Genomic DNA, 25,073 nt, shown 5'->3' on the forward strand with positions numbered 1-25,073 from the left:
AGAACAAGGGCGGAGCGAGACGAGTGCGTTTTTGCATTCGATGGCCCACGTGGCGTTTACGTCGTCGCGAGGTCCACGCGGCTTGCTTCCATCATCGTCTTGCCCCAGCCGACCACCAGTCTAAGATCAGGTTTTAGGCGGCGATTATGGCGGAGGAGTTTGACGACGATACAGATGTATGTGATACATGAGATCTAACAATAGTTCGCGTTGCCCGATGTGTCTCCGCCGAGCGGTAGCCAAAATGCTATGCCGCCAGCTCAGATGGAGATGATGCAGCAGATGATGCAGCAGATGCAGGGCGGAACTGCCCCCAGGCCGCCCCCTTCGTCCAACGTCGTCATGGATGGGGAAGAAGATGGACCTCACAAGCACTGGACTTGCATCTATCCCATCTATATGGACGCCAAACGCAGGTACCGTCATGGATGCCGCCGCGTTCCCTACAGCAAAGCCGTGTTGTTCCCCAACAGCCAATACATCTCCAATGCAGCGAAGAAATTGAACATGGAGTTCCGCCATGAAGTACGTATGCGCCCCTGTCGGCTTACCATCGCAGCCGTACCGCACGCATCCGCAGGATTGGGAAAATCCTGGGCGCGTCAAAGTACGTCTATTCCATGAGGACGGAAAACCGATTCGGGCGGACATCCCCACAAGTACGTATCCAACCACGTATCTTATGCTCCAGAACAAAAATTGATTGAAGTCATGGCTACCCTACTACAGCCGCATGCGGGCGGTACGCCGCCGCCGCTCGCCGACCGTGCTACATACTCCAAAAAGTCGTCCCGAGCAGCACTGCGCCCACGACAGCGTGTGATTCGCAGCGTGCCATTTGCCGAGCAACTGCCTCCGCACAGTCCTGTCGTGGCGACCGGCCTTCTCAATATGGACATGGCCAAGATGCCAGGCGCCGAGGCGCTCAAGAGTATGGGCCCGCTTGGCAGTATGATGAGTAGTATGGGGTTGGGTGACGATGAAGAGGCGGAGGCTACCGCCGCCGCAGCGCCGCCGCAGCGCCAGCAGCCAGCGCTGGGTCGCCGTCAGCGCAAGCGCGTGGTACGCATCGGTCGCTGATGTAGCATACACACTTCCATTGGTAGGAACCAATCAAAATTCGTGAATAGTGGCACGCGACACCAGAAAAGAGCAGCAAAGCAGTGGCGTAGCCCGTCTGTCCAACTTGACAAGACATGTCGTACTCGAGAAGCTGTTATAAGTGGGTGTTGTAGCCAGTGATGGTGTTTCTTGCATATGTGAATGGTATACTAATGGGTGATTGTAATTGTTTGTTTTGTTTCTTCGTTTTTTCATGATTCAGCTGTGGACGTCGTACGTGTGAGACCCAAATTGCGCAGGGCTTACCCAACAGCTGGACATACGATTGCTTCGTGTCCCTCGGCAGGCAACCCGACTTGGTAGGTACACTTGGACGCCTAACATCAGCTACAACTGCGGTCAGCAAGGTCACGTCTCCTCGGACTGCACGAACGAGGCTGTGCCCAAGACGTGCTTCCGCTGCAACGAGGCTGGACATGTGTCGCGTGACTGCCCGAACGCAGCCTCTAGTGCTCCTGCGCCTGGTGGTGAGTGTTACCGATGTGGCGAGACGGGCCACATCGCTCGTATGTGCCCGAAGGCCGGTAGTGCGCCTGCGCGTGGCGGTCGTGCGTGCTACAACTGCGGTGGCTTTGGTCACATCTCGCGTGACTGCCCTTCGGCGCCTGGTGCCATGTCGTCGGCGGGCCCGAAGTGTTACAACTGTGGCCATCTCGGCCATATCTCGCGCGACTGCTCGCAGCCACCGCAACGTTCGTGCTACACCTGTGGCTCGAACGACCACCTGGCTGCGCAGTGCCCACAGGCTGCGGTGTAAGAACGGTCAAGTTAACAAGAGCTTGGCTGCTACGAACATTGCCCTAACAAAACATTGCCGGGGAACGGATGATTATACCCACCTTTATCGGCGGGTTGTAACCATGATGTGAATTGACTGTTTGTATACGCCTCTTTGTGTTTCTCAATATAGGCCTTGGTAGGGAAATTGGTAGGATCACATGACAAACTGTCGGGAGTGATTTTATCTTCATCCTGGTAGATACGGATATAATCCACACGGAGTTTGAAAGGAAAGCCGACCCTAAGTTCATCCCAGTTGACCCATTGGAAAGATGGCGACATACCCAGGTTCATAATCACATACATAGGCTCTTCGGGCATCGTGCGTTGGCCAATCTCCGTTTCAGGGTTGGGGCCAAGGGCGGTTGTGTTGACCGTAAACTTCGGCTCGTTATTTACGAACCACGTAATGTGTGAATCAAGCGTGCTACCAGGCTCGTACAAGAACGCGTATGTATCGTACTCCTGACCTGTGTGCTGGTAGGCTGTGTCACTGGTATTCACCATGACCGATACGGCTTGCTGGAACGCTGCACCAGTGTAATCATTTCGCGCAACGGCGCGTGTAAGGTTCGGATAGATGACCAACGCATCACCTTCAGTCGATGCGTTGTATGCTGTATCAAAAGGCGCAATCTGCAAAGACATGGACAGCTGACCATGCTCATCAGCGCCATTGTTGGCCGTCGCTTCCAGTAGGTCAATTTCCGGCGCAGATCGGCCAACCCAAGTACCGTCAGGGTGCCGTGGACCTGGATGATCATCGCTATCCAGGCAGGTGCAGCGGCTCAGACGTTGACCTGGGAGGAAACTTAAACTGGGGCCATACTGATCGACCCAGCGACCAGATGTCTCCGCAGCCAGTGGACCACCGCCCTGACTAGGTAGATAGGTCTGATTCGGCATGGTACCGACATCGCATGTGTCGTACGAGTACGGCCACATGCCCTCTGTAGAAGCACCATAGCCTGCTCGGCCCAAGTTGCCCATGGTCCATACCGCAGGCCATAGACCGGAGACATTATGGAAACCTGGAAGTTGGAGTTTGACTTCCATGTATCCGCCAGTAAAACAAAACTTGTTCCAGCTCGAGATCATACCGCCACGGAAGAACAGGCCATGTTCGGGCTTCTGAGCGAAGCGGATCACCAAATCACCATCCTCCGTGTATACAGAGTCAGGGTCATACCATTCGTAATTCATAGTTTGCCAATAGTGCAAGTCTTCTGCTTGCCAAAAGGGGTCTTCACCAGGGTAAAATGATCGACCAGGTGTATTAAATTCGTCACTGAAAACCAATTTCATCGTCTTTTGATTGCGAATGTTAATGCGCTCATATTTGTCAGGAGGCGTATCAGGATCGATTAAGCCCTGGCGCAGGTTCGTAGCATTAAACGTAGTAGGTATGGAGGAATTAGGGGAGACATTTCCGAAATGGTTGGATTCATGAATAGCTTGGATTGTATAGGTGTGTAGAACAGGGTATCCCAAGAACAGCATAAGCACGGATAAAGCAAGGATCAAGAGCATTGATACGTTTGTACAAGCACGCCATGAGAAGTAGCTCATCTTTGACATCCGCTTATCATCCCAATCCTTGTCTGCATCCACCCAGTCGATCATCGAATGATTGACAAGTGCTAGCGTTCGGTAGTCTGCTGGCAGCGCTGTGTGTTCACTGGACATATCTGCCAGAGATACCATGGACGTATCCGCTGCTGTCCCTGAGTAAATATCGTGTTTTCCACGCCACCGTGCTCGCTGCACGGGGCTATCGCCATCCATATGGCGAATAGGGTCTTCATCATCCTCATCTAAGACTGAAAATGCACCGATCGAGCTGCGACTGTCTGTAGCATGGCGGTACAATCGCAATCCGTGCCTGTCAAAGTTGGGCGTCTCTGGATTGGTTGGCCGTCGTTTGTACATGGACAATACAGGTGTCATTGACCCATGACGTGCATATTCCGATAGAATGCTATCCATATCGGGCGTCCTCATAGACTGCCTGTCCACATCCGGGTCAGATCTATTGTCTTCATCATGCTGCATATAGGGCGTCACAATGCCACGAATGTCTTCGTGGATAGGCGTCGTGCCCTTTTCCCGTATGCTTTCGTCAGTGGGGTCCAGATAGTAGGAGATAGAGTCGTCCATATTGCCGAATGAATCATTCTGGTACTTCGACACAGGGCGCAGTAGATTGGAAGTGGACGTATGCGAGATATCTTCGTCCTCGTCCTCGTTCACGGCGATAGGGAAACTCAGTGGTGGCGCTGGCCCCGCTGTAGACTGCTGGATCGGTTTAGAGGTCGGTGTTGGAACGGACTTTGCCATAGGGACGGGCATAGGCACATCACTAAGAGAATTCATTCGAGGCGATGCACCCTGTGACGAGAAGGATGACTCATGTTGGTCGACCAACGGGGAATAGGGCCTTTCAGAACGTGCAGCAGGTGCAGAGAAGGCAATACCGAGGACATGCGGTGTAGTAGGAGGGATAGGTGTCGCTTCGCCACTATCTGGAATGGATGGCAAGCGTTCACTCAGGTCCAGCGAGGCAGGCCGAGATCCATATGCATCCATAATAGAGGCTACATCGACGGAGTCTGGACGGCCTGCCTGCCGCTGTCGCCCCTCCTGCTGTGGCGACGATATCCTGGAACGTTCACTCATGTGTGTATGTACAAGCAAAGCCTCGTAACAAAGCCAACTACACAGAGCAACCCTCACTGTAAGGGACGTTGGTTCGCCAGTGGGAAAAACCCTGTGGGCGTTGAAGCTATTGCTTGGCTTCATAAACACTAGTTAGGTAAGCAATGCCAATAAGCCAGCATCCCTTGCTATTGAGTCACGAGGTAAGGGTGTTGCACTGATCGATCGATCGGGCGACTTGGCCTTCCACCTCCAGTTTTTTTCTGCATGTGGCGGCGAAGCCTACATGCGGCAGTGCCTACGTACAGGTACGCCGTGCGTACGTGCTTGTATGGGCCCTCTAGCACAATAGTATTGCCATGGTGCCGTTGGGCATCGACTACAATGCCCGCGGCGGTACCGGGTGCTCCGGCGGCAGCCTCTGTACCACCCAGTCCGTTCGAGGTATGTGGCCGCAACATTGACGTGACAGCGCTTAGGCCTCCCAGCCAATTTGTGCCAGCAGATGAACACATCTATGCCGTATATGAAAAACCCCACAGAGGCGCAACAACGGCTCATTCCTGCGATATTATCGCCGCGCGATGTCATTCTGCGAGCGCATACAGGGTCCGGCAAAAGCTTGGCTGTACTTCTCTCGCTGCTTGCGAAGCCACGCATGCTCTTTCGGGCCGGGAGTGCCTCGGCCAGAGCCGGAACGAGTGCTTTGATCCTTGTGCCCTCGAATGAACTGGCTTGGCAGTATGTGCGGTGGGCACAGGAGCTCATGCCGGCGTCGTTGCATGGGCATCTTGACGCTGTCTTGCAGTGTGTCGTACGTGGCGAAAGCACATTGGAGACACAAGTTGAGCATTTACGTACGCATCCACCGCACATTGTGGTCGGCACAGCGACACGTGTGCAAGAGATCTTGGCCCTGCCCCAAGGCAAGCACATTCTCGGTGTGCCAACGCTACGTACTCTTGTGCTCGACGAGGCTGATGCACTGCTGCAACTGCCAGGCCGCTTCCCCAGTGAAAAGCAAAAGTGGAAGCATCTAGCGCACCGCTCTGCTGGTCTCGATGTTCTGAATACCCTGATGCGGTCTCGACCGACCTTTTCCGGCGGCGAGCGCATTATGAATGCAGGCCTCGAGCGCGGTCAACACACTCGTGCTACGGAACGACGCCCACCGGAGCGTATCCGACGTACCCAGTACCGCGGCGTGGAACGTACAGATCTTGCGCCGCCGCTGCCTCACGAGCCAGGCATGACACCGTTGCAGTTGGTGTGTACGAGTGCCACAGCAAACTCTGTCCTTCGTCACTTTTTTGGCGCACGTACAGGCTGGCTGCGGACCAATACACGCGAGACGCGCGGCCTGGCGACGTGGATCGATCTAACAGGTATGAGTGGGCGCTTGAGCGAGGTGGATGTGCCGATGATGGGTGCCATGCCGCGCGAAATTACACATACGTGTGTCGTCGTCGATGAAGGGCCTGCCGCGTCGCCTGTGTTTCGTCCGTTGGCCCCGGAGCGTGGTGCGCCACGAGCCTTGGCAAGCACGCCTCCTACGACCAAGCCGTTGCCGGAGCATGAAGTGGACACTGTACTGCTCGAAGCACTTGCATATATCTATGCAGCTGAAGGCATCCGACGAGGCTTGGCTTTGATACCCGCACGCTGGAGTGTGCGCCGCGTGCACGATGAACTGGCCTCGTTAGGCGTGTCTGTACGCATCATTCAGCCTGGCGATGCTATGCCTGTGCAGGAGGAAGACGAAGTGCTGTATCTCTTGCAAAGCACCAGTGCGCGTGGTCTCGATGTGCCTGCGTTGAGTCATGTGTTCTTGCTCGGTCTCGCGGCCGTGCAGGATGCCGTGCACTATACACACGCTGCTGGGCGTGTATCGCGATTGGGCGCGACGTCGCCTACGTCGCGGCCGCCTGGCCACGTCGTGACGCTCTTGCGTGGCGACGCTACGTCGGAATCCAAAATGGCGCGGATCTATGCGCGTGTGCATATCACGCCGCGTGCGTTGGATCTACGTACGTAGTCTTTCTCTATTCAATGACCCGCCTTGGCGCCATCTACATACATGTTGCGTGTAGCAGCAGGCAACTGCACGATCATCCCATCGAGATCGCGTGTGACGTGGACTTGACACCCGAGGCGCGAGGTATCGGTAAGCCCAAAGGCCAAGTCCAGCATATCGTTTTCGTCGTCCCCCGGCTCCTCGAGCTGGTAGTACACGTCCTCTTCCAGAATCACATGGCATGTCGAGCATGCAATGGAGCCTTCACATGCGCCTGGGCCCTTAGTGTATATGTACATACCTTCCAAATCAATGTCGTACTCATGGGCAATCGACAGGAGGTCGTCGCCTTCATTGGCCTCAACTGTCTTCAGATCTTTGCCTTGGGCGTCGCGGAAGGTGATTTTAATGCTGTGGTCAGTAGGTATAGGTACCTACCCCGTCCCTGGCTTGGGCCGGTCAATGCCGCCATGGCAACGCACTGCACGTTAGAAGAGGGCCAAAGATGGAGAGGTACGTACCAGGCGACATCGTAAGTGTGCGTGAGAGCAGCGCCGTCGGGGTGGCTATCCGTGGCAGCGGCACCATGGTCGGCCTTGTGTGCCGCAACAGGCTACGAGATACCGCACAACTTCGTCCTAGGAGGGACATCGTATACCAGTGGCGGTTCGACAGCGAGAGTGGTGGTGTTAGGCCAAATACGGCGAATGGACGGACGCTGACTCAGCGAGGGGCCTTTCTCCCTTACCATGGCAGCGGCGAATTGTGTGCCTCCGCTGGTGCTGCGTCAGGTCGTATGGATCGTCCTAGCGACGTTCCAGTACGGCTTTGGCATTTCAGAGCTGAATGCACTACAGACATTGTGGGTGTGTGAGCCACGCAGTGCATCGTGCTTAGGCCTGAGCGATGATCAGTTTGGTGTGATTACTGGCATGTTCACCATTGGCGGCACCATCTCGTCCTTGGCGTGTGCCACGGTGGCGCGGCGCTTCCGTGCTGGACGCCGTACGTGTCTATGCACCGCTTCCGTTTTGGCCTTGGTTGGTGGACTGCTTTTGGCCGTGTCCAGCAGCCTGCTTTGGCTCTCGATCGCACGCCTGTGTCAGGGTCTCGGCGCAGGAATCGCCCTCGTCCAAGTCCCCTTGTACCTGCAAGAACTGGCGCCGCCGGCGATGGCCGGGTCCATCGGTACACTGAATCAACTTGCGGTGGTCTCCGGGATCTTTGTGGCACAGTTCCTAGGTACGTCCGTCGTGCTCACGGCCGCGTCCTGGCGATGGGTGCCCCGTGCGAGTATGGCGGTGGCCCTAGCGCAGTGGGTCTTTGGGTGGGGATGGGCCGAAGAAAGTCCCGTATGGCTCGAACAGGAAGGAACACAGCTTGGCTTGGCCTCTGCACAAGATCGCGCAGCGGCAATCCGCGCGAAACTAGGGTGCCAGTACGAGACGGTCTCAAGCGACGAGGCACAGCTGCCAACACATACGCCGCACGAACACGAGAGCACGGCCCTATCGTTCCGTACAGGTCTGCAGATCGTCATGATCACACAGGCAGCGCAGCAGCTGAGCGGTGTCAATGCTATTATGTACTACAGCACAGGCATCCTATCTACCTTGCTCCCCACCTTGGCGCCAGTCGTGGGCCTGCTTATCACCCTCGTCAACGGTGTGATGACACTTCCCCCACTCTGGCTCATTGACGAGGCACGTATGGGTCGTCGTCGTCTTCTCCTTGTCTCATCCACAGGTATGGGCCTCTGCTGCCTGCTCTTCGCGTACGGTCTGACGTACGCGCATGCCATGCTGAGTGGCTTGGCCATTCTCCTTGTCATTGCCTGCTTCTCCGTGGGGCTGGGCCCGGTGCCCTTTGTGATCATTCCTGAAGTGCTCCCACCATCGCATGTCTCCTTTGGCTCGTCACTCGGTCTCGGCGTGAACTGGATCGCGAACATCCTCACAGCCATGGCCTTCCAGCCCGTACGTCGCATACTGGGCGCCTGGGATGGACAGACAGGTGGACTCGTGTTTGCTGTATTTGGTATCTTTAACATGGGCTTTGCCCTCGCTATCCACCGTCTCTATCATCCGAGGCTTGTCGTGTAGTTCTAGTCGTCATACATTCATCAACGTAATGATCGTGCCGGCGCAGCACGTGCCAGACCCTTGTACGTGCCAGGGAGCACACCACGCTGCTGCGCCTTTCCAGCGTCGGGCGCTTGCTCGAACAGCCGCCAAAACTTAAGACTTTCGTCACTGCCGACCGTGGCGAGCGTCTGGCCGTCGGGACTGAGCGTCGTATGCAAAATACGGCCATCATGCGCGCTCGACACCTCGGCCACTTTTTGGCCCGAGGGATGGGCCCACACACACAATGCGCCTGATTGGCCCTCGGTCGTGCCCACACCATGGGCTGACACAATTTCACGGTAATGCGGCGCCCATTGCAAGGACGTGACTTGCGCGGCTGTCTGGATCGTTTGTACACGCGTGTTCTGCGTTGTGTTCCAGAAGTGAATACACCGGTCCGCACTGCCACCCCCTGTCGCAAGCAGACTGCTGTTGTGCGGCGACCATGCCAACGCCTTGACTGCCGCACGATGATTCTCCTTACGCATCTTGGCCACATTGGTTCGTCGGTCCCATACTTTCACCACGTTGTCGTTGCCGCCACTCGCAAGCAACGCACTGTCCTCTCGCCAGGCCAGGCCACACACTTGCGCCGCATGGGCATGCTCAATGGATCGCGTCTCACTTGCACGCTGACGCACATCGTGCTCGCGCAGCAGACCACTAGCGTACCCCACACTCAAAGTACCATCCACGGCCCATGCCGCCGCATTCAAGGCCGCCGCATCGGCACCACCTTCCACACTGGGACGTAGCGTACGCAGACGCACACCACGCTCCGCATCCCAGATCTGAGTGTACCCACGATCGGTGCTTACCGCCAAAATCGTGCCATGAGCGTCCCAGCGTAGACTTGTGATCAAACTACCTGGACCACCACCGACACGTTCGCCTTCTTCTTCCAGGTCCAGCAGGAAATTCGCCTCGCCCGTCTCGCTGTTCCACGTATGCACGGCGGATTGCAGCGCAATGGCAATCACATTCTGACTCGACCAGTGCAACAAGTTCACGTAAAAGTCAGGTACAATGGCCGGCGCATCCAATACACGTTCCGGCGCCGTAGGAATACGTCGGCGACCTGCGGCTAACAGACTCGAGGGCAAGGTGCTTTTGGATTTTGGCGCATAGCGCGCACGAACATCCTTTGCATGGCTTGCCGTCGGTGGCGCTGCCGAGAACGAAAGAATGCGCTGACCGAGCTCAACATGGCAGGCCCCTTCCAGCGCCGAGGCTGTAGGTGCTGTGTCCAAGTCGCCGGCTTCCGACGGACTCGAGGCGCGGCTGCTGGGACGCGATAGCGCTTCGCCTGCACCATCTTCCAAGAACGGCGCACTGTGGCCTGACCGCAAGAGCTCGCGATTGGGGATGTATCGGTCGCCACGCGAGACCATCGCCGAGTTTCGTCGGCGTGGTGCCAGTGATACCTCGGGGCCCTCCCAGTCTTTGGACACGACACCACGGCGATCCACATCGTTCGAGGTGCCTGGTATTTTGTCTTCCTTGTCGAGACGCGGCGCATGCGAAGATGGCGGCACGACCATACGAGTGACTTTACCTTTGGCCGTGTGCCTTGGCGATCCCAGCATATTCCTTGGGACATCCGCTAGCGGCGAGTCAAGCGAAAGCATACCCATACCGCGCGACAACGCCGCCGTTGTACCTCGGCTCCGTGTGGGTGTCGACGGATTCATGACAAGCACACTTCAAAATGGCTCACAATACAAAGAGATCTTCAGCTTCGCTTGCCGGGGCCTCTTTCGTACATTCGTATGTTGATTCAACATCTATTAAATGAGCTAGTCGTCCTTTATCCACCCAGCGATCGGGTGAAAAATGGGCTCCGCCACGCAACGTCGCTCTATGTGGAGGTGTTGATCGGGCGACGAGACAGCGAGGCGCTTCGCACGATCGCTACGCCTCTGGCATGGCTGTCGTAGCGTGTAGCTTCATTCGGGAAAAGAAACGCCAGCGTCCCCCTCCGATCAATCCTAGCACGCATACTATACCATAGAAGGCAGTACCTCTCATCCTCATTACATATGCCTCGTCTAGCCGAGCCTGTTTCCACGTACCTCCGCTAAGCGGTAGCCTCGCGGCTCATACTCACCGAGTTTGTGTCATGAGAAGCAATAGTGCTGGGAGAGTCAGTCGATACAGGTGTCTGGTTTGTCACAGCAGCGCTAGTAGTAAAGTAAGGGTGACGCAGCGCTTCATCCGCACTGATGCGCTGCGACGGGTCAAACTGGAGCAGCTTTTCCAATAGGTCGATTGCCAGCGGGTGGGCTTTCGGGAACATGGTCTGGAAAGACACTTTCGGTAGGCGAGGCAAAGGACGATACTGAATCTCTGGCGACTCATGCAAAATACGCTTAATGGTATTTTCATCGGGCGTGCCGAGAATGCGGATAATTTGCATGAGCTGGTCGTTGTTGTCGCGACCCCTGAACAATGGCACACCACTAATCATTTCCGCCATAATACAGCCTGCTGACCACACATCAATGCTGGTCGAGTACGTGCGGCTGCCGAGGAGCACATCCGGCGCACGGTACCACAGTGTAACGACTTCGTTGCTGAATGTGTTTACAGGGATGCCGAATGCACGCGCCAGACCGAAATCAGCCAACTTCAGCTCACCGCGCTTGTTGATCAGTAAGTTTTGCGGCTTCAGGTCACGGTGCAAGACACGATTTTCGTGGCAGAACGCGATGCCTTTCAGCAGCTGGAACATGAAACTGCGTACCGTCACTGGGTCCAGAGCGCCGCGGTTGCCGTGTACATCCATGTATCGCTTTAAATCCTGCTCCATAAACTCAAATACTAGCATCAACTTCGACTCTGTGTGAATCACATCATGCAGGCGCACGACATTCGTGTGTCGAAGCTCTTTCATGAGCGAAATTTCACGAATGGCTGTTGATGGCGTCCCTTCCTCAGCATCCAAATGGATATCCTTAAGCGCCACAATCTCGTTTGTGAGGCGCGAGCGACCCTGATGGTGTGAGCGATCCCTCCTATGCATGCATACATACTTTGTACACGGTCGCATACGTGCCCTCACCTGTCGCTGGTTAGTCGATCTGCATGGCTACGCGCACGCTAACACCACGTACCTAGCTTCTCCAGCTCTGGGATGTTAGCATATTCTACTCGCTTTCGTACGTACGGATGTAATTCATCGTGCCAACGGGCTAGGCCACACAACAATCGTGCACAGAGAGCCAGCGACCAACACTCGCCCGGGCCTGATGTTTGGCCCTCGTGCGCTTGGGCTGAGCAATGCTTACCTAACAAGGTCGCTGGGGAAGTACGCGCCCGGAAAAAAAAAAAATTCAGCGGCTCTTCCTAGCGCCGTGGTGACGAGACGATGGCTAAGAACAAGGGAAACAAGGCGCCCAAGTCGCGGCCCGTTTCCACCTCTTCGCTCTCGCAACCGGTGCATGGGAGCACAAATGACAATGTAACCGCGTTTTCGCGCGATGCCAGCTACTTTGCGCAGCTCTCCCAGGCCGTGGATCGTGTGCGATTGCGTGTCTATGCACCACAGACGGCAGGCGTCGTCGCTGACTATTTGCTGCCCGAGTCGCTAGGATGTCGCACAATGGCGTGGGTCCTGCTGAGTGCTCCGCGCGACAAGTCGGACAGTGCCTCTTCGAAGAAACGCAAGGCTCATGGCAAGGCAGAGACCAAGAGCGACGCCGCTAGTGCCGCGCCATCATGGCATGTGGCGCTAGGTATGTCGGACGGGACCGTCCTGCTGTATTCGCCGACGACGGCTCGTGTCATTGCTATGTTGGTGGCTTCTACGCCCGACAGTACGTCCGCGGCTGTGGTGTCCCTTTCGTCGGACATACAGCATCTCTGGGGTGCTACGGCCAATGGCTGGGTTCATGGCTGGGACTTGTCCAAGATGTCGCTCTCATCCTCGCGGGAGCGCATGCCGCCTACGACGCACTTTTTACCTGATAGCAAGACGCCTACGACTATGGTCACATGTGGCCCTGCTGGGCGATTGCTCACGGCGCATCACGCTGCGACGGTCTATGCGTTGGACACTGATCGTCCTTCGCCTGTGACGCACTTTTCGGGCCATGCAACACCGATCACTCATCTCGCATGGGCTGGAGAGCATGGCTTTGTGAGTGCAGCGGCGGAGGACCGCCACTTGTACTACTGGGCCCTGCCGTCTGACACCTCTTCGACCAGCGTGGGACAAGCTCGCGCGATGCTCACGTTGGACGCGCCAGCGCGGCGTCTACTTACGTGGCAAGAGCCCAAGGCAGGCTGGCATCTGCTGGTGGTCTCTGAGCTAGGCACAGCGCAAGTGTACAGACTGCCGCAAGATGTGTCCAAGACGCAAAAAGGTCTAGCGCCCTTGCCAGTGGTTGCGCGTGTGCACATGTCTACGCCCGTGTCCGACATGGCCGATGCAGAGCGCACTGAAGACGGAGAGCGTCTGCGCATTGCGCGCATTATAAAGAGTGTCAAGGTCGTGTTAGACGACGCTTTACTGCATGAAGATGGCGTGCTACGCAGCACGATTGATGTGAATACCAGCACAGCAGCTACGCCTAGCGCAGCTGCGTCGAATGAGACACAGCGATACAAGGAAGGGGCCTTGTCAGCCGGCTCTCGTGCTGAGCTTCCTCAGCATGCAGCAGCTACGGCGGCGCTCCTTGGCACGGAAGGTGGGCGATTGCCTGAGGAGCAGGATGGTATGGCGGATCCTCATGATGACTTGCTGCAGCAGGGAGATGTGGTGGACGAGCCGACCTTGGCACAGCGACTCAAGGCGCTCAAAGTTCAGCGTGGTGAGCGCCAGACGGCGGGGGACGCTGACGAGGCTGACGATGGCGACGATGACATGGCCGTGGCGCCTGTGGGTGGTGCTTCGCTGGCCTCGTCGCTGACGCAAGCGCTGCATTCCGGGGATCACTCGCTCTTGACATCATGCTTGGTCCATTCGGACCCTACGTTGATCCGCACGACGGTGCGCCGCATTTCGGGTCCATTGGCCGTGCGTCTATTGGAAGCCTGTGTAGACCGCTTGAACCGCGGTGGTGTGAAGAGCAAGGGTGCACTGGGTAGTGCGCGTGCTCGTGGTATTGTGGAATGGATCCATCAAACGCTGACCTACCATACGGCCTACCTCATGTCGTTGCCGAACCTGGTCACGCGTCTCTCGCAGCTGCATCACAGTTTAGCTACCCGATTGGCGTCGTACGAGCGTCTTTTGGCGCTCAAGGGACGTATGGAGTTGGTCATGAGTCAAATTGATATGCATATGTCGTACACGGCCGACGAAGCGCAGATGCAAGTGCAAGGCCAAAAGGTCGGGCCGCGCTCGACTGCCTCAGAGTTGGAACAGAAGCAGGCGGCCATGTCGCAGCGCCAGCAGGGCGAGACGTGGGTCGAAGCTGACGAGGACGATGTGGAAGACATTGGCCTTAGCGCCGGCGACGATATGGCTGCGGACGATGATGTGGAGGCGTTGGATGACGACGACGACGACGTGGGCGAGATGGACGAAGATGATCTCGAGGACGACGACGACGACGACGATGATGTAGAGGACGAGGCGCCTTTGGACGACGATGATAGCGATGTGTCCGTTGACGACTCCGAGTTGGACGACGACGATGATGACGACGACGATGACGACTCGGACGACGACTCGGACGACGACATGGACGAATAGGCGCCTTTGTGTACCATAAAATACATCACTATCTCTTAGTTCGGCAGCGGCGGCCGTGCGACGGAGCCTGGCACGACGCGAGCCGGTTGTACAATCGGGGCTACGTTCGTAGGTGGACGAGGCATCGTCGAGAATGGGGCTTGCGAAGGTAGGTAGCCCAGCGGGGGGCGGCCCACGCCCATGTAGGCCGGCGTCGGCGGTGGGGGCCTTGCTTGTGTCATCATAGCTTTCACAGCGACAACTGGTGAGCCTTGGAACTGGTCGTACGAGGAGAGAAGCGGCACCGTAGCAGACGTAGGCCGGGCTGTCTCGTTTGTGACGACGACTCGAGGCCGTACCAGGGCCGCCCACGTCGGCGTAGGCGTCGTGGATGGATCGGTAGCGCTGGGTGGCGGCGCTAATGTCACCTGCGTACGTACGCCCGCATACCCCTCTGGCACTGTGCCCCAGTACCCCGGCACCTGGCTCGGTTTTGCGAGCGAGGAGGCCAAGGCTGTTTGCGTCATGTGCCATAGCGGGCCATGGCGCGCCACTGCCGTGCCCAGCGCCGAGGGCGGCAGGCGGCACAGTAGGCCGACCAACGAGGCAAGAAGAGTCTCTGCCAACTCTTGCTCCCGCCGCGATGCCTGCTCCGACGTGGCATGGCCATAGTCCATGCGCACACGCAGCCACTGCAGCTCTTGCAGCTCGTCCAAACGCGCCGCATTGGCGCTGAGCATGTGATCGATCTCCAGTGTATCCAGGGCTTGCTCCAATAGCGCCGCATCCAATGCAGGATCCAACGCAGCTGCATCTGTAGCGAGCGCATGGGAGGTCGTCTCTTCTGTCTCTTCCTCTTCGTCGTTGTCGTCGTTGTCGTTGTCTGTCTCCATCGCCTCCAAAGCGGGATCTGTCCGGTAGGCTCGATCCACTGCAGCCGCTAAAGGCGCGCCCCATCGAGGTGTACGACGATGCGTTGTACGTTGCTGCATCTGCCATACCAGCTCAGCAGGTCTGGCACGTAGCGTTTGCCCCGTCGAATCGGACGATGGGCCCAACGACGATCCATAGGCTCCGTACGACCGGAATGTCGAGGCATGCATGATCGGACCTCGCGGTTGTGTGGGTATGCTGGGCGGGGGCCCAGAGCGGACACGCTCGCCAAGCGTTACCACGCTCTCGGTGCGAATGGGTGGAGCAATGGCTACTAAGTCGGCGTAGCCACGCGATAACGACTCTGCCTGTTTTTCGTCCAAGTGGACGGCATTGGTAAAGTACTCCCCGGAAGGCAGCGTCATGTGCAGTGCGTAGGCGGACATGGAGGGTTGCTCACGTATACCTGAGACATAGTTCTTTGCTAGCTCCATGAGCATATGTTCCGCCAGCAAAACACCAGTCTGTGTCTCTGCGCTTTGGCGGGACGTCGCTGGCTGGCTGGCTCGTAGACTGTCCCAGATCTCGTACAAGTCACATGGCGTGGCCTCAAGAAGCGCTTGAAGTGTGACACCATCCCGATGAGGGAGAGGCATAGTGAGTAAGGTAGGGGCCGTGCTGTGGTCTAAGTACTTCGCTGCTTAGTACGTACGCGTTGAGGATCGTACGAAGGCGCTGAGCATCCTCTGCCTTCAATGCCACCGCTGGCTTTTCTGTATCGTTCGTCTCTTTCGATGCAGTCAATGTATCCTTCTTGGAGGGCAACGACGTAGGTGATGCGCGCCCTGGCGCACGCGCTGATCGCCGCCGAACGACCATGTCGCGCAGCGTAGCCTAGGCGAGGAGACCGTCGACGCGTCGCGGCCGTCGCGCAGGCCCTGCGGCCTGGCTATGCTTAGTCAGCCATTGCGTCAGCCGCCAGCGTCGTTCGTTTTTTTGCAAGCTTCCAGAGAGGTGCGCCGTTGGTTTGGGACGCTCAGACCCAGTGCCACACCAGCCACGCCCCTACCTATTCACACCACCTTGGCGTGCTGCGGACTTGTCCATGTGGGGCACGATGGAAAACTCAATTGTCACACCACCACCACGCACTATTCCGTTTAATACACCGGCTTTGCATCATGTGCCACCCGCCCTCTCGTTTGGATTTGGCTGTGGAAGTGTATGGGGCGAGACGCATACGTCGCCAGCCCTCGCGGCAGAGGCGCCGCAGGCATCGCATATGTCCTTCTCTCCTGCGCGCATGATGCCGTCTCAGGAGACAGGACGTCCTGGGCACAAGCGCCGTCGCAACTCCATGGACAACGATGCGGACGTCGACGACGAGTCGGACATGTTGTTATCCCTTGACGACCCTGCCAAACGTCGTCGAGCTGGTCGAACCTGCGATGGACATGCTAAACGGGCGGCACCGTCTCATGGCGGCGATATTGGCCGCTCCTTGGCTACGCTTGAAAAGTCGGCGCTCTTAACAATTCTGCTTGAGCTAGCAAAAGACGAGTCTACCGCCGAACGTATCTATACCCTTCTCCCAGCCCCGACCGTGGAAAATGCTTTGGCTAGTCTGCAGCAATACGAATCACGGATTCGTTCGTCGTTGCCGATGAGCACCACAGGCCACGTTCGCGAGCAGTATGTATGGGGCCGCGTACGTTCGACGTTGGATGAGTTGGCCTCCGACTTGGCGCGATACCTGTCGCTTTTCTCACCGTCTCGCCAGGCAAGCCGTGACATGCCTCCTATTCATCCTACAGAGATGTTTTCGTTCCTTCATACGGCTACACAGTGCATGCTCCGTATTGCGCACATGTTGCCCTGCGATGGGGCTGAATTCAAGCGCGTACCGTCGAGCTCCCTAGTGAAAACATTCCGAAACTCTCTCACTATATCCTCGGACGCTCGGGATCCGATGGCGCACACCATTATTCCTATGTTGCTTCGAGAATGGCAGGCATGGCTTGTATGTATGGACGCGGCGGTCAACAAAGAAGCACGTATGTATGGCCAAGAAGTCGTGTTGTCCTGGTGCCGTGGACTAGCCATGCTTAGTACTTGCGCCTCTGATCAAACTGAGACGCCGACTGAGGCCGCCGTGCACGCAGCCATGCATCAAGCCGCAGAACAAATGCATACCTCCATTGGCTGGCTTGTTGGTCCTGCTCATCGCGCCGCCTGGGATGTGCCTACGTCGCATACCGCGATGGACGAAGGCGACGGTGCCTAATCTTTAACTCTTTTGTTTTGTACTATATAGGCTCTACGCCCTTCTTTTGTTTATGTATCCAATACATGTGCTTCGTACTCTACGGCATCTTTGTCGCCAAACAGAGCCATGAGGACATACGAGAAGCCTGCGCGACCCTTTGCTGCATTCTGGCTGAACCGTTTCACACTTGCTTCTTCCACAGCATGCGCGGCAGAACTAAACAGTCCTTGTCCGCTAGACCCTTCTAGCCCACGGCAGTGGAATTCGGCTTTCTGGTCAAATCGTGTTGTACCTTTCTCGAAGGGTGTGTAACGGATTTTCTCCTGGACAAGGAGATAGTCACTGAAAGAAAGACTGGCATGTCAGTGACCACAAATGCCACCACCTACTTCGTACTCTCCATATCCACAGCGGGCACGCGAGGATCAAAGCGGATCAATTCACGGACATATGTGACGTCGTCAGCCCCTAGTAGCTGCCTGTTAGTACATCAGATACATACACTGCGTATCCATCGCGGCGCACTCTGCTCTACCGAGATGAGTCTCTCCATGTGTACGATACCCGTCTCGGAGCACATGTATTCGTCCAAGATATCGATGGACCTGACATGCTCCGCATACGGATTGGGGTATTTGAACCAAATGGCTGGCCATATGAGCACACACCTTCTCGTACCTAAAGCTGCCTGCGCAAAGGCACAGGGGTACAGTACCGACGTAGCAAATCCTCGCGGCATTTCTGCCCGTTCGCTTGGCTACCTTGCCGGTGGGAGGGAGCACGAAGCAACTAAGCCTCCACTCTGGGGCACGCACGATTTTGGGCGCGGCCGGGGATGATTGATAATCGGACGTGGAGTGCTGCTTATCAGCCACATGTCTACGATGTCGCTATGTGCGCTTCCGCCCGGACTTCCGTGGCTCAGCGTAGAGTGGGATGGTAGGCAAGGCTGAGTGTATCATGCACTCAAAAATATGCTCCGGTGTAATTGGCGGTCCATCAAACGTCATGGCCGGCGGCAGAAGGCTGCAAGATGTTAGATTGTGATAGATACATACTTCATAAAGTAGAGTATGGCGTCTGGGAGTACGAAGGGAGGCGGAGGGGGCGTATCACGCGCTGCCTTGCGTGTCAATGTATCCGAGGCGGCACTACTCTTGCTCTTCTTCGACGGTTTATCCTCCGCTTTGGCCCGCGTTCGTTTTACAGGCTCCGACGACGTGACGAGGGACCGTCGGATCTCCTCCATCGTTTGACGGCCAGCTGCTTCGGCTTTCGCTGGCTGGCTACTGGTATTCGTTGGCTCTTTCTCGGGATTGGCTGCGGCGCTAGTCTCCTCCGCCTTGTCTTCCACCTCGCCGCGGCTGGAACGCTGGGCTTTGGGCTTCAGAATGGCATCGGCCGAGTCGCCCATATCCATGGATCGCACGCTGTCTAGATTGTGGTACCGCAAAGACATAGATGCACATTCCATGACCGAGAGGTCGGGGTACGTCTCATGCAAGCGACTTTCTAGCCGCGCAATGGCACTCGCATCGCCATAGCTGTATTCATGCTCGGCCCAGCTCATCCAAACGACACGCGCCTTTTCCGGTGGCATACCGTGGACCGTCCGCTCCAAGAGCGCGCGTGCATTGGTATCATCGTTGATCGACAACAAAAACTTGAGGTATCGGACGACCAAGTGCTCATTCGGGCCAAATGTTTTGAGGGCCAGCTCGAACACCTTCGTTGCTACAACAGGGTCTTTCGAGCAATAATACTCCAGCATGGCATTGGCCTCATACACTTCCCAGGAACAGTGCGGCGACTTGCGCGCACGGCCAAAAATTTGGCGTGTAGGCCGAATTCCTTCAGCACGACGCACAAACTGCATGTACTTGATCCATACTTGACTCACAGCATTTTGCCAAAGATCCAAGACTGCTTGTGCCTCTTTCTTCGCTATGGCACATCGTTTCTCACGCTCTTCTTGCAAGCGACGCTCAATATCGGCCAACTCCACTTTATCTGCCTCTTCTTCATCCGGCGCAGAGTCGACCTGATTCCGCTTCTGCAACTGTGCTGTACGCTCCTTCGCAATTTCGGCTTCGATTTGTTGCTCAGCACGTGCTAGTTGGCGTAGCCGTAGATCCAACTGCTTCTGTGTGTACTCGACGAGGTCATCCAGCGCCGCAGTCGCATCACTATACCGCCCTTGAGCACGACATGATTCCGCGTACGTAAATCGTAAAAGCACACTCCAAGGGCAGGCATCAATACCATTTCGAAGCCATACAAGCCGCTCCGTTTCTAGCCTTTGTTTTTGGCAGTAGTTGGCTGCCATGTACCACAGAACCGGGTCGAATCGCGCATACATAACGCACTGCTTGTAAGCGGACAGTACACGATGCTGGAATGCAGTAGTATCGTCGATAGACAGTGGATTGGACTCTTCCCACTCCAAATATCGATGCCATGCTTTGAAAGCCCGCTTGTCTTGAGCTGCAGTTCTACCATTGGCAACCAGCCAAGCCGGTTGACTCGGAAGAGAAGGGCGTTCCAGCGCATCTGTCAACTGCTTTAGTTCACGCAATACCGTCCTCGCTTGCATATAAGCGGGGGAACGTTCTCCTAGGAACTTTTTGGCCGTCAACTTATTGAGAGACGTTTCGTACGCGTCATAATCGCGCCAAATCGACTCAACTTGGTTCAGCGGAACAACGACGGCACTCTGAAAAGCACGACGCAATTGATCCATTTTTTGGCCTTCCTGCCATGTTCCTTTGGCTTCACGCTCGCGAATGAGCTGAATGTAATCTTGCCAAATGGAACTGCTTTCACGGTCCCAGCCAATAAATTTGAGAGCAAACTCATACGCTTCTTCAAGCGTACGACGCACCTGATCACGTTCACTGTTTTCCTCTCCGGTAGGAGGCGGCACAGGATGAACGCGACGCGTGTAAGAGAGATAAAGCTTCCATAGATCGACGGACAATGTGGATCGTAAGCATCGAGTGAAGATATCGTCGACATTATCGAAATTTGAGTGTGCTAGCTCTAGATCCACATACTGCATCCATTGAGCACTGGCCTGAGGAAAGTATTCAAAGAAGCGCTCGTACGTATCGCGAATGTCATCCAGCTGACCACCTTCACGGGTTAGCTCGATCAGTTGTAGCCAAGGTCCTGCAACGCGAGGATCCTCGGCAATCTTGGCTTCCAGCTGGTCCTTTTTGGAGGCAGGCATGGTCCCTACCTGCCCTTCTGGCACGGACGCTGATGCACCTTCTCCCAGCATACCGATGTCAATGCTAGGGTACGAACGAACGTGCGGTCGAACCAACGCTTGCTGTGTCGCCAACGTCCAGGTAATAGGGTCCACGCACGTGACAACAACGCGACTTAACGTGGTTCTTCCCAGTCGTCCATCATGGTGGACGAACGTACGCTCCTGCGTTCGGCCACAGCGAAAAGGGAAGCAGGCGAGGGACCGATACGTGATCGATGGGCATCATACCATGTCAAAACGGGTGCTCTTCGCTGCAAAGCCTGTGATTTTACCGTTATTAAACATGAACGATTATGGGGTCCTCATACACTCTCCAAGTCGCATCGTGACCATGTACGCGCCTTTCTGGAAGCAGAAGCACAGACAGAGAAGGCAAAGCAAGGAAGTACAGAAGATGAGATGGTAGCCTCATCGCTTGAAGACACACCTTCTACTCTCGTTCCCGATTCTGCGCCATTGAAGCGCAAAGACACAGAGTCCGACCCCACGCTGCCGCATGACAATAAAGCGATGGACACAAAGAGAGCAAAGGTAGAAGACAATTTTGACCTTGAATGGGCCGAATTCCAGCGCACAGTGCTCACGCCTGCCGAGCAAGGTATGCTGAAACCATCATCCACAACTATATCGGCGGAACCGGAACTGTTTGACGCATCGCAAGCACAAGAGCTAACAGAGAAAGAAGAGTCAGAGGCGGAACGCCGTGCGCGTCTAGATCGTGCGGCGCGTGAAGATATTCTAGCACGCATTGAAGAAGAACAGCAAGCACAGGAAGAAGGTGAAGAACGGTACGTGTTTTTATTCGACTAATAAGCTAGCGTAAGGGCATTGCGTGCCAAATTTGCTCGAATTAAGGAGTCTCGTAACAAGCGTGTGTAAACTATCAATATACTCTATACCCTCCTGCCTCATAGTCGTTAGGTGTCAGACGACATGGTCCATGCACTGTTCTTCATCGGCCGATAGAAAGTGCTGGAAGTAGACCCTCCACAGATGTATATAGACGCCTTGGACGCCCACTCTGCCTTCTTGTTACCTACGTCATGTCTGTGTCGGAACTGAAGGCCCAAGGCAACGCAAGTTTTGCTGCCAAAGACTACGAGAGTGCTATTAAGCATTATACAGCTGCGATTGAAGAGGCTGAGAAATCAGGTGAAAAAGATGGTGTGCATGTGCTGTACTCCAACCGCAGTGCGAGCCATGCTGGCATGAAGAACTGGGATGCTGCGTTGGACGATGCCGAAGCCACCATCCGTGCCAACCCTTCCTTTGCTAAAGGTTATGGCCGTAAGGGTAGCGCCCTCCACGGTGCTCATCGATACGAGGATGCTGTGGCGGCTTACAAGGCAGGTTTGGAGGCGTGCCCCGATGATGCTGCTTTGAAGAAGGGGTTGGCGGACGTGGAACGTGCTATGTCTGCAGGAGCGGGTTCCGATCCAGCTGCTTCCATGGCTAACCTGTTCCGCGACCCGCAGCTCTTCGACAAACTTTCGCGCAACCCCATGACGGAGGAGATGCTGCATGATGCTGCCTTTGTGCAGCAGCTCAAGGACCTGCAAAGTGGCAAGGCCAACCCCATGACAGCTCTGCAAGACCCACGTATGATCCAGGTTATGGGAGCGCTGATCGGTGTGGACATGAAGGCCTTTGACCACAATGCCAACAAAGGCACTCCTATGGAAGAAGAGCCTACGCCTGCGTCTGCGCCCAAGAAGGAGGAGCCGAAAAAGGAGGAGCCTAAGCCGGCAGAAGAAAAACCTGTGGACCCTAAGGTAGCGGAAGCCGAGGCGGAAAAAAAGAAGGGCAATGAGCATTACCTGAAACGTGATTTTGATGTGGCGGCGGCGCATTACCAGAAAGCCTGGGAGCTGCATCAGGATATCACATATCTCAACAACCTGGGTGCTGTGTACTTTGAGAAAGGTGACTTTGACGAGTGCATCAAGACGTGTGAAAAGGCTGTAGAGGAAGGCCGCTCCATGATGGCCGATTACAAGCTTGTGGCCAAGGCCTTTGGCCGTATCGGCTCGGCCTATCTCAAGAAGAATGATTTGAAGCAAGCCATTACCTACTTTGAAAAGTCGCTGACGGAGCACCGCACGCCAGAGATCCTTGCCAAGCTGCGCCAGGCTGAAAAGGACGTGAAAGAGCAGGAACGCCAGGCGTACATTGACCCTGCGAAAGCCGAGGAAGAGCGCAACCGCGGCAACACGCTGTACAAGGAAGGCGACTTCCCTGGCTCCGTTCAGGCTTATACCGAGTCGATCAAGCGCAACCCGTCCGACCCTCGTGGCTACACGAACCGTGCTTCTGCCTACACCAAGCTGGCTGCTTTGCCGGAAGCCTTGAAGGACGCGGAGGAGGCCATCAAGGTGGATCCGAAGTTTGTCAAGGCATACATCCGCAAGAGCAACGTTCTCTTCTCGATGAAGGAGTACACGAAGGCTATGGAGGCGGCGCAGATGGCTACTGACGTGGACGAGGCGGCCGAGGGTGGTGCACAGCACGCCCGCGAAATCCAGGGTTTGATGAACAAGTGTATGCAGGCCCTCTATGCTCAGCGCTCGGGTGAGTCGGATGAGCAGACCCTTGAGCGTGCTATGCGTGACCCTGAAGTGGCACAGATCATGCAGGATCCGATCATGCAGTCTATTCTGCAGCAAGCTCAGTCGAACCCTGCGGCCCTGCAAGACCATATGAAAAACCCTGGCATTCGTGCCAAGATCCAGAAGCTTATTGCTGCCGGTATCATCCGCACTCGCTAGTGTAGCATACCCCCTCTGTCGTAGTTTGTCATGTACAATCATTAAGTCTACTTCCTTCGACGCTGGAGGGCTTGCCATAGTGGAGGTTCACGTGGTGAAAATTTGCAAGGCAATGCCCAGCGAGGCCATCCTGCCTATCAATCCTCCGGTATGGCCACCGGCGGACCACGTCGTGGCGGCCGTGCTGGTATGGGCATGTTTAAGGGGCCTGGATTCCCGTATTCTGAGAGTGCACTTATAGAGGAGACATCCACATTTCCTGCCCCCGTGGATGGGCCTATCTTCACACCACCTACGAATGACGAACTACGAACGGCGTCTCTGCAGTTGGATTTCCTTCGACAACAGCATGACTCGCCGTACTGGACCCGGCTACCAAAGAAAAGAGTAGCAGAAGAGGAAGTGATCCGATATACCTACAGATACCATCCCGAGCGGAGAAGTGCTTCATCTGCTGCATCATTCCTTCAAGAAGTCCCCCTGCAGCCATGCGTATTCCCCCCTCAACTATGGCAAAGCTTTTCCTGTAATGAGTCAAAGCGGAAAGCGCGTCTTGCTAACATGAGTACCACTTCACGCATAGCTACTATCGACTGGGACAACCTGCATTTGGAAGAAAAGCGTGCAGCTGAAGGCGAAGACGAGGCTGCGCCCGAGTCGGAAGAGGAAGATCTAGGCGATTACGAGGATGAAGTCGACGATGACTATGCACAAAACTACTTTGACAACGGCGAAGACGATGATGACATAGATGCAGATGGCGGCGATGAAGCTGCCTTTGATTAAGTCAGTTATGTAGCTATAAATGACCCGTGACCCGCTTTCATTCACGCATACCCGCCAACCAAGCTACGACTCTGGTATATCCCAGGACACATCGGTACCATACCTGCGCCCCAATCACTTTGTAGGTCGCTACCCACAGAGTACGATTGTAATGCCGCAAACGCTCGGCATTGGTCGCCAGCCATTCACGATAAAAGGGAGACACCTGCTCTAACGATGCCGGGGTATTGGGTGAGATGGTCGACTCGTACTCTTGCAATGCACGACTGAACCGCACATTATTGTCGGTCCAGAAGCGTTGATTATATTGATCCAACCACATACTCTGGAGTCGAGCATGCAATTGGGCAGCCTCTAGACGTGTCATTAATTTTTCCGCATAACGACTCAGGGCATTATTTTGACGCAGCGCAGCCGATTTATGAGGCATGGAAAACTCCGACAGAGAATATGGGTGCGTTGCCGATACAGTCTTCGTCGAAGACCCTGTAGGAGTAGCATCATAAATCACTGGCCTCAAGTTCGAGATAGGATCTGGCGGGCCCACAAAAATTTGTGTCGACCATCGCGACGCGCGTGACAAGCCCGGCTGGGATCCACGTGGTCGCATGGAGGGAGAGACGATGTGGGTGGAGATTGATTTGGTGCATGTTCGGCTATATTGCGAATTTTGCCTGGACCGGTGTTCATGCCGCAAGAGTTATTGGTTTAGTGAGGATTTACTGCATCTCGCGTCGT

General features: G+C 55.7%; 16 protein-coding genes across 16 annotated transcripts; 9 read left to right on the forward strand and 7 right to left on the reverse strand.

Annotated features, from left to right (window-relative positions):
• Positions 1 to 146: 146 nt before the first annotated feature.
• Malapachy_1793 (signal recognition srp19 subunit) lies at positions 147 to 1,080 on the forward strand (the record flags this gene model as incomplete). Its single annotated transcript, XM_018136291.1, has 4 exons — positions 147 to 176; positions 205 to 525; positions 560 to 659; positions 692 to 1,080. The coding sequence occupies 4 exons, from the start codon at positions 147 to 149 to the stop codon at positions 1,078 to 1,080; spliced, it is 840 nt and encodes a 279-aa protein (XP_017991353.1).
• A 235-nt stretch (positions 1,081 to 1,315) lies between these two features.
• On the forward strand, positions 1,316 to 1,879 carry Malapachy_1755 (universal minicircle sequence binding protein; the record flags this gene model as incomplete). The annotated part of the gene is made up of 2 exons (XM_018136252.1): positions 1,316 to 1,335; positions 1,450 to 1,879. The coding sequence occupies 2 exons, from the start codon at positions 1,316 to 1,318 to the stop codon at positions 1,877 to 1,879; spliced, it is 450 nt and encodes a 149-aa protein (XP_017991266.1).
• Positions 1,880 to 1,908: 29 nt separating this feature from the next.
• On the reverse strand, positions 1,909 to 4,488 carry Malapachy_1773 (hypothetical protein; the record flags this gene model as incomplete). Its single annotated transcript, XM_018136271.1, has 1 exon — positions 1,909 to 4,488. The coding sequence occupies one exon, from the start codon at positions 4,486 to 4,488 to the stop codon at positions 1,909 to 1,911; it is 2,580 nt and encodes an 859-aa protein (XP_017991335.1).
• A 453-nt stretch (positions 4,489 to 4,941) lies between these two features.
• Malapachy_1783 (p-loop containing nucleoside triphosphate hydrolase protein) lies at positions 4,942 to 6,592 on the forward strand (the record flags this gene model as incomplete). Its single annotated transcript, XM_018136281.1, has 2 exons — positions 4,942 to 5,001; positions 5,030 to 6,592. 2 exons carry the CDS (start codon positions 4,942 to 4,944, stop codon positions 6,590 to 6,592), a joined length of 1,623 nt encoding a protein of 540 aa, XP_017991237.1.
• Positions 6,593 to 6,603: 11 nt separating this feature from the next.
• Malapachy_1772 (ferredoxin) lies at positions 6,604 to 7,159 on the reverse strand (the record flags this gene model as incomplete). The annotated part of the gene is made up of 4 exons (XM_018136270.1): positions 6,604 to 6,845; positions 6,873 to 6,982; positions 7,010 to 7,052; positions 7,093 to 7,159. The coding sequence occupies 4 exons, from the start codon at positions 7,157 to 7,159 to the stop codon at positions 6,604 to 6,606; spliced, it is 462 nt and encodes a 153-aa protein (XP_017991334.1).
• A 161-nt stretch (positions 7,160 to 7,320) lies between these two features.
• Positions 7,321 to 8,673, forward strand: Malapachy_1787 (general substrate transporter; the record flags this gene model as incomplete). The annotated part of the gene is made up of 1 exon (XM_018136285.1): positions 7,321 to 8,673. The coding sequence occupies one exon, from the start codon at positions 7,321 to 7,323 to the stop codon at positions 8,671 to 8,673; it is 1,353 nt and encodes a 450-aa protein (XP_017991241.1).
• Positions 8,674 to 8,693: 20 nt separating this feature from the next.
• On the reverse strand, positions 8,694 to 10,388 carry Malapachy_1835 (cdc20-cell division control protein; the record flags this gene model as incomplete). Its single annotated transcript, XM_018136332.1, has 1 exon — positions 8,694 to 10,388. One exon carries the CDS (start codon positions 10,386 to 10,388, stop codon positions 8,694 to 8,696), a length of 1,695 nt encoding a protein of 564 aa, XP_017991448.1.
• Positions 10,389 to 10,774: 386 nt separating this feature from the next.
• On the reverse strand, positions 10,775 to 11,876 carry Malapachy_1833 (pkinase-domain-containing protein; the record flags this gene model as incomplete). Its single annotated transcript, XM_018136330.1, has 4 exons — positions 10,775 to 11,689; positions 11,730 to 11,758; positions 11,811 to 11,825; positions 11,864 to 11,876. The coding sequence occupies 4 exons, from the start codon at positions 11,874 to 11,876 to the stop codon at positions 10,775 to 10,777; spliced, it is 972 nt and encodes a 323-aa protein (XP_017991450.1).
• Positions 11,877 to 12,064: 188 nt separating this feature from the next.
• On the forward strand, positions 12,065 to 14,395 carry Malapachy_1842 (nuc189-domain-containing protein; the record flags this gene model as incomplete). Its single annotated transcript, XM_018136338.1, has 1 exon — positions 12,065 to 14,395. One exon carries the CDS (start codon positions 12,065 to 12,067, stop codon positions 14,393 to 14,395), a length of 2,331 nt encoding a protein of 776 aa, XP_017991466.1.
• Positions 14,396 to 14,430: 35 nt separating this feature from the next.
• On the reverse strand, positions 14,431 to 16,126 carry Malapachy_1858 (hypothetical protein; the record flags this gene model as incomplete). Its single annotated transcript, XM_018136354.1, has 2 exons — positions 14,431 to 15,925; positions 15,960 to 16,126. 2 exons carry the CDS (start codon positions 16,124 to 16,126, stop codon positions 14,431 to 14,433), a joined length of 1,662 nt encoding a protein of 553 aa, XP_017991488.1.
• A 226-nt stretch (positions 16,127 to 16,352) lies between these two features.
• Malapachy_1847 (nuclear cut8 family protein) lies at positions 16,353 to 17,531 on the forward strand (the record flags this gene model as incomplete). The annotated part of the gene is made up of 1 exon (XM_018136343.1): positions 16,353 to 17,531. The coding sequence occupies one exon, from the start codon at positions 16,353 to 16,355 to the stop codon at positions 17,529 to 17,531; it is 1,179 nt and encodes a 392-aa protein (XP_017991470.1).
• A 50-nt stretch (positions 17,532 to 17,581) lies between these two features.
• On the reverse strand, positions 17,582 to 20,793 carry Malapachy_1857 (mrna 3 -end-processing protein rna14; the record flags this gene model as incomplete). Its single annotated transcript, XM_018136353.1, has 5 exons — positions 17,582 to 17,867; positions 17,903 to 17,988; positions 18,016 to 18,118; positions 18,480 to 18,539; positions 18,572 to 20,793. 5 exons carry the CDS (start codon positions 20,791 to 20,793, stop codon positions 17,582 to 17,584), a joined length of 2,757 nt encoding a protein of 918 aa, XP_017991494.1.
• A 132-nt stretch (positions 20,794 to 20,925) lies between these two features.
• Malapachy_1852 (hypothetical protein) lies at positions 20,926 to 21,663 on the forward strand (the record flags this gene model as incomplete). Its single annotated transcript, XM_018136348.1, has 2 exons — positions 20,926 to 21,572; positions 21,603 to 21,663. The coding sequence occupies 2 exons, from the start codon at positions 20,926 to 20,928 to the stop codon at positions 21,661 to 21,663; spliced, it is 708 nt and encodes a 235-aa protein (XP_017991232.1).
• Positions 21,664 to 21,827: 164 nt separating this feature from the next.
• On the forward strand, positions 21,828 to 23,549 carry Malapachy_1812 (sti1-hsp90 cochaperone; the record flags this gene model as incomplete). The annotated part of the gene is made up of 1 exon (XM_018136310.1): positions 21,828 to 23,549. The coding sequence occupies one exon, from the start codon at positions 21,828 to 21,830 to the stop codon at positions 23,547 to 23,549; it is 1,722 nt and encodes a 573-aa protein (XP_017991355.1).
• A 561-nt stretch (positions 23,550 to 24,110) lies between these two features.
• On the forward strand, positions 24,111 to 24,335 carry Malapachy_1853 (delta-aminolevulinic acid dehydratase; the record flags this gene model as incomplete). The annotated part of the gene is made up of 1 exon (XM_018136349.1): positions 24,111 to 24,335. The coding sequence occupies one exon, from the start codon at positions 24,111 to 24,113 to the stop codon at positions 24,333 to 24,335; it is 225 nt and encodes a 74-aa protein (XP_017991491.1).
• A 37-nt stretch (positions 24,336 to 24,372) lies between these two features.
• On the reverse strand, positions 24,373 to 24,765 carry Malapachy_1859 (hypothetical protein; the record flags this gene model as incomplete). Its single annotated transcript, XM_018136355.1, has 1 exon — positions 24,373 to 24,765. One exon carries the CDS (start codon positions 24,763 to 24,765, stop codon positions 24,373 to 24,375), a length of 393 nt encoding a protein of 130 aa, XP_017991487.1.
• Between the last annotated feature and the right edge of the window lie 308 nt (positions 24,766 to 25,073).

Source organism: Malassezia pachydermatis (assembly GCF_001278385.1).
Source record: "Malassezia pachydermatis strain CBS 1879 chromosome Unknown scaffold5, whole genome shotgun sequence".
Lineage (NCBI taxonomy): Eukaryota > Fungi > Basidiomycota > Malasseziomycetes > Malasseziales > Malasseziaceae > Malassezia > Malassezia pachydermatis.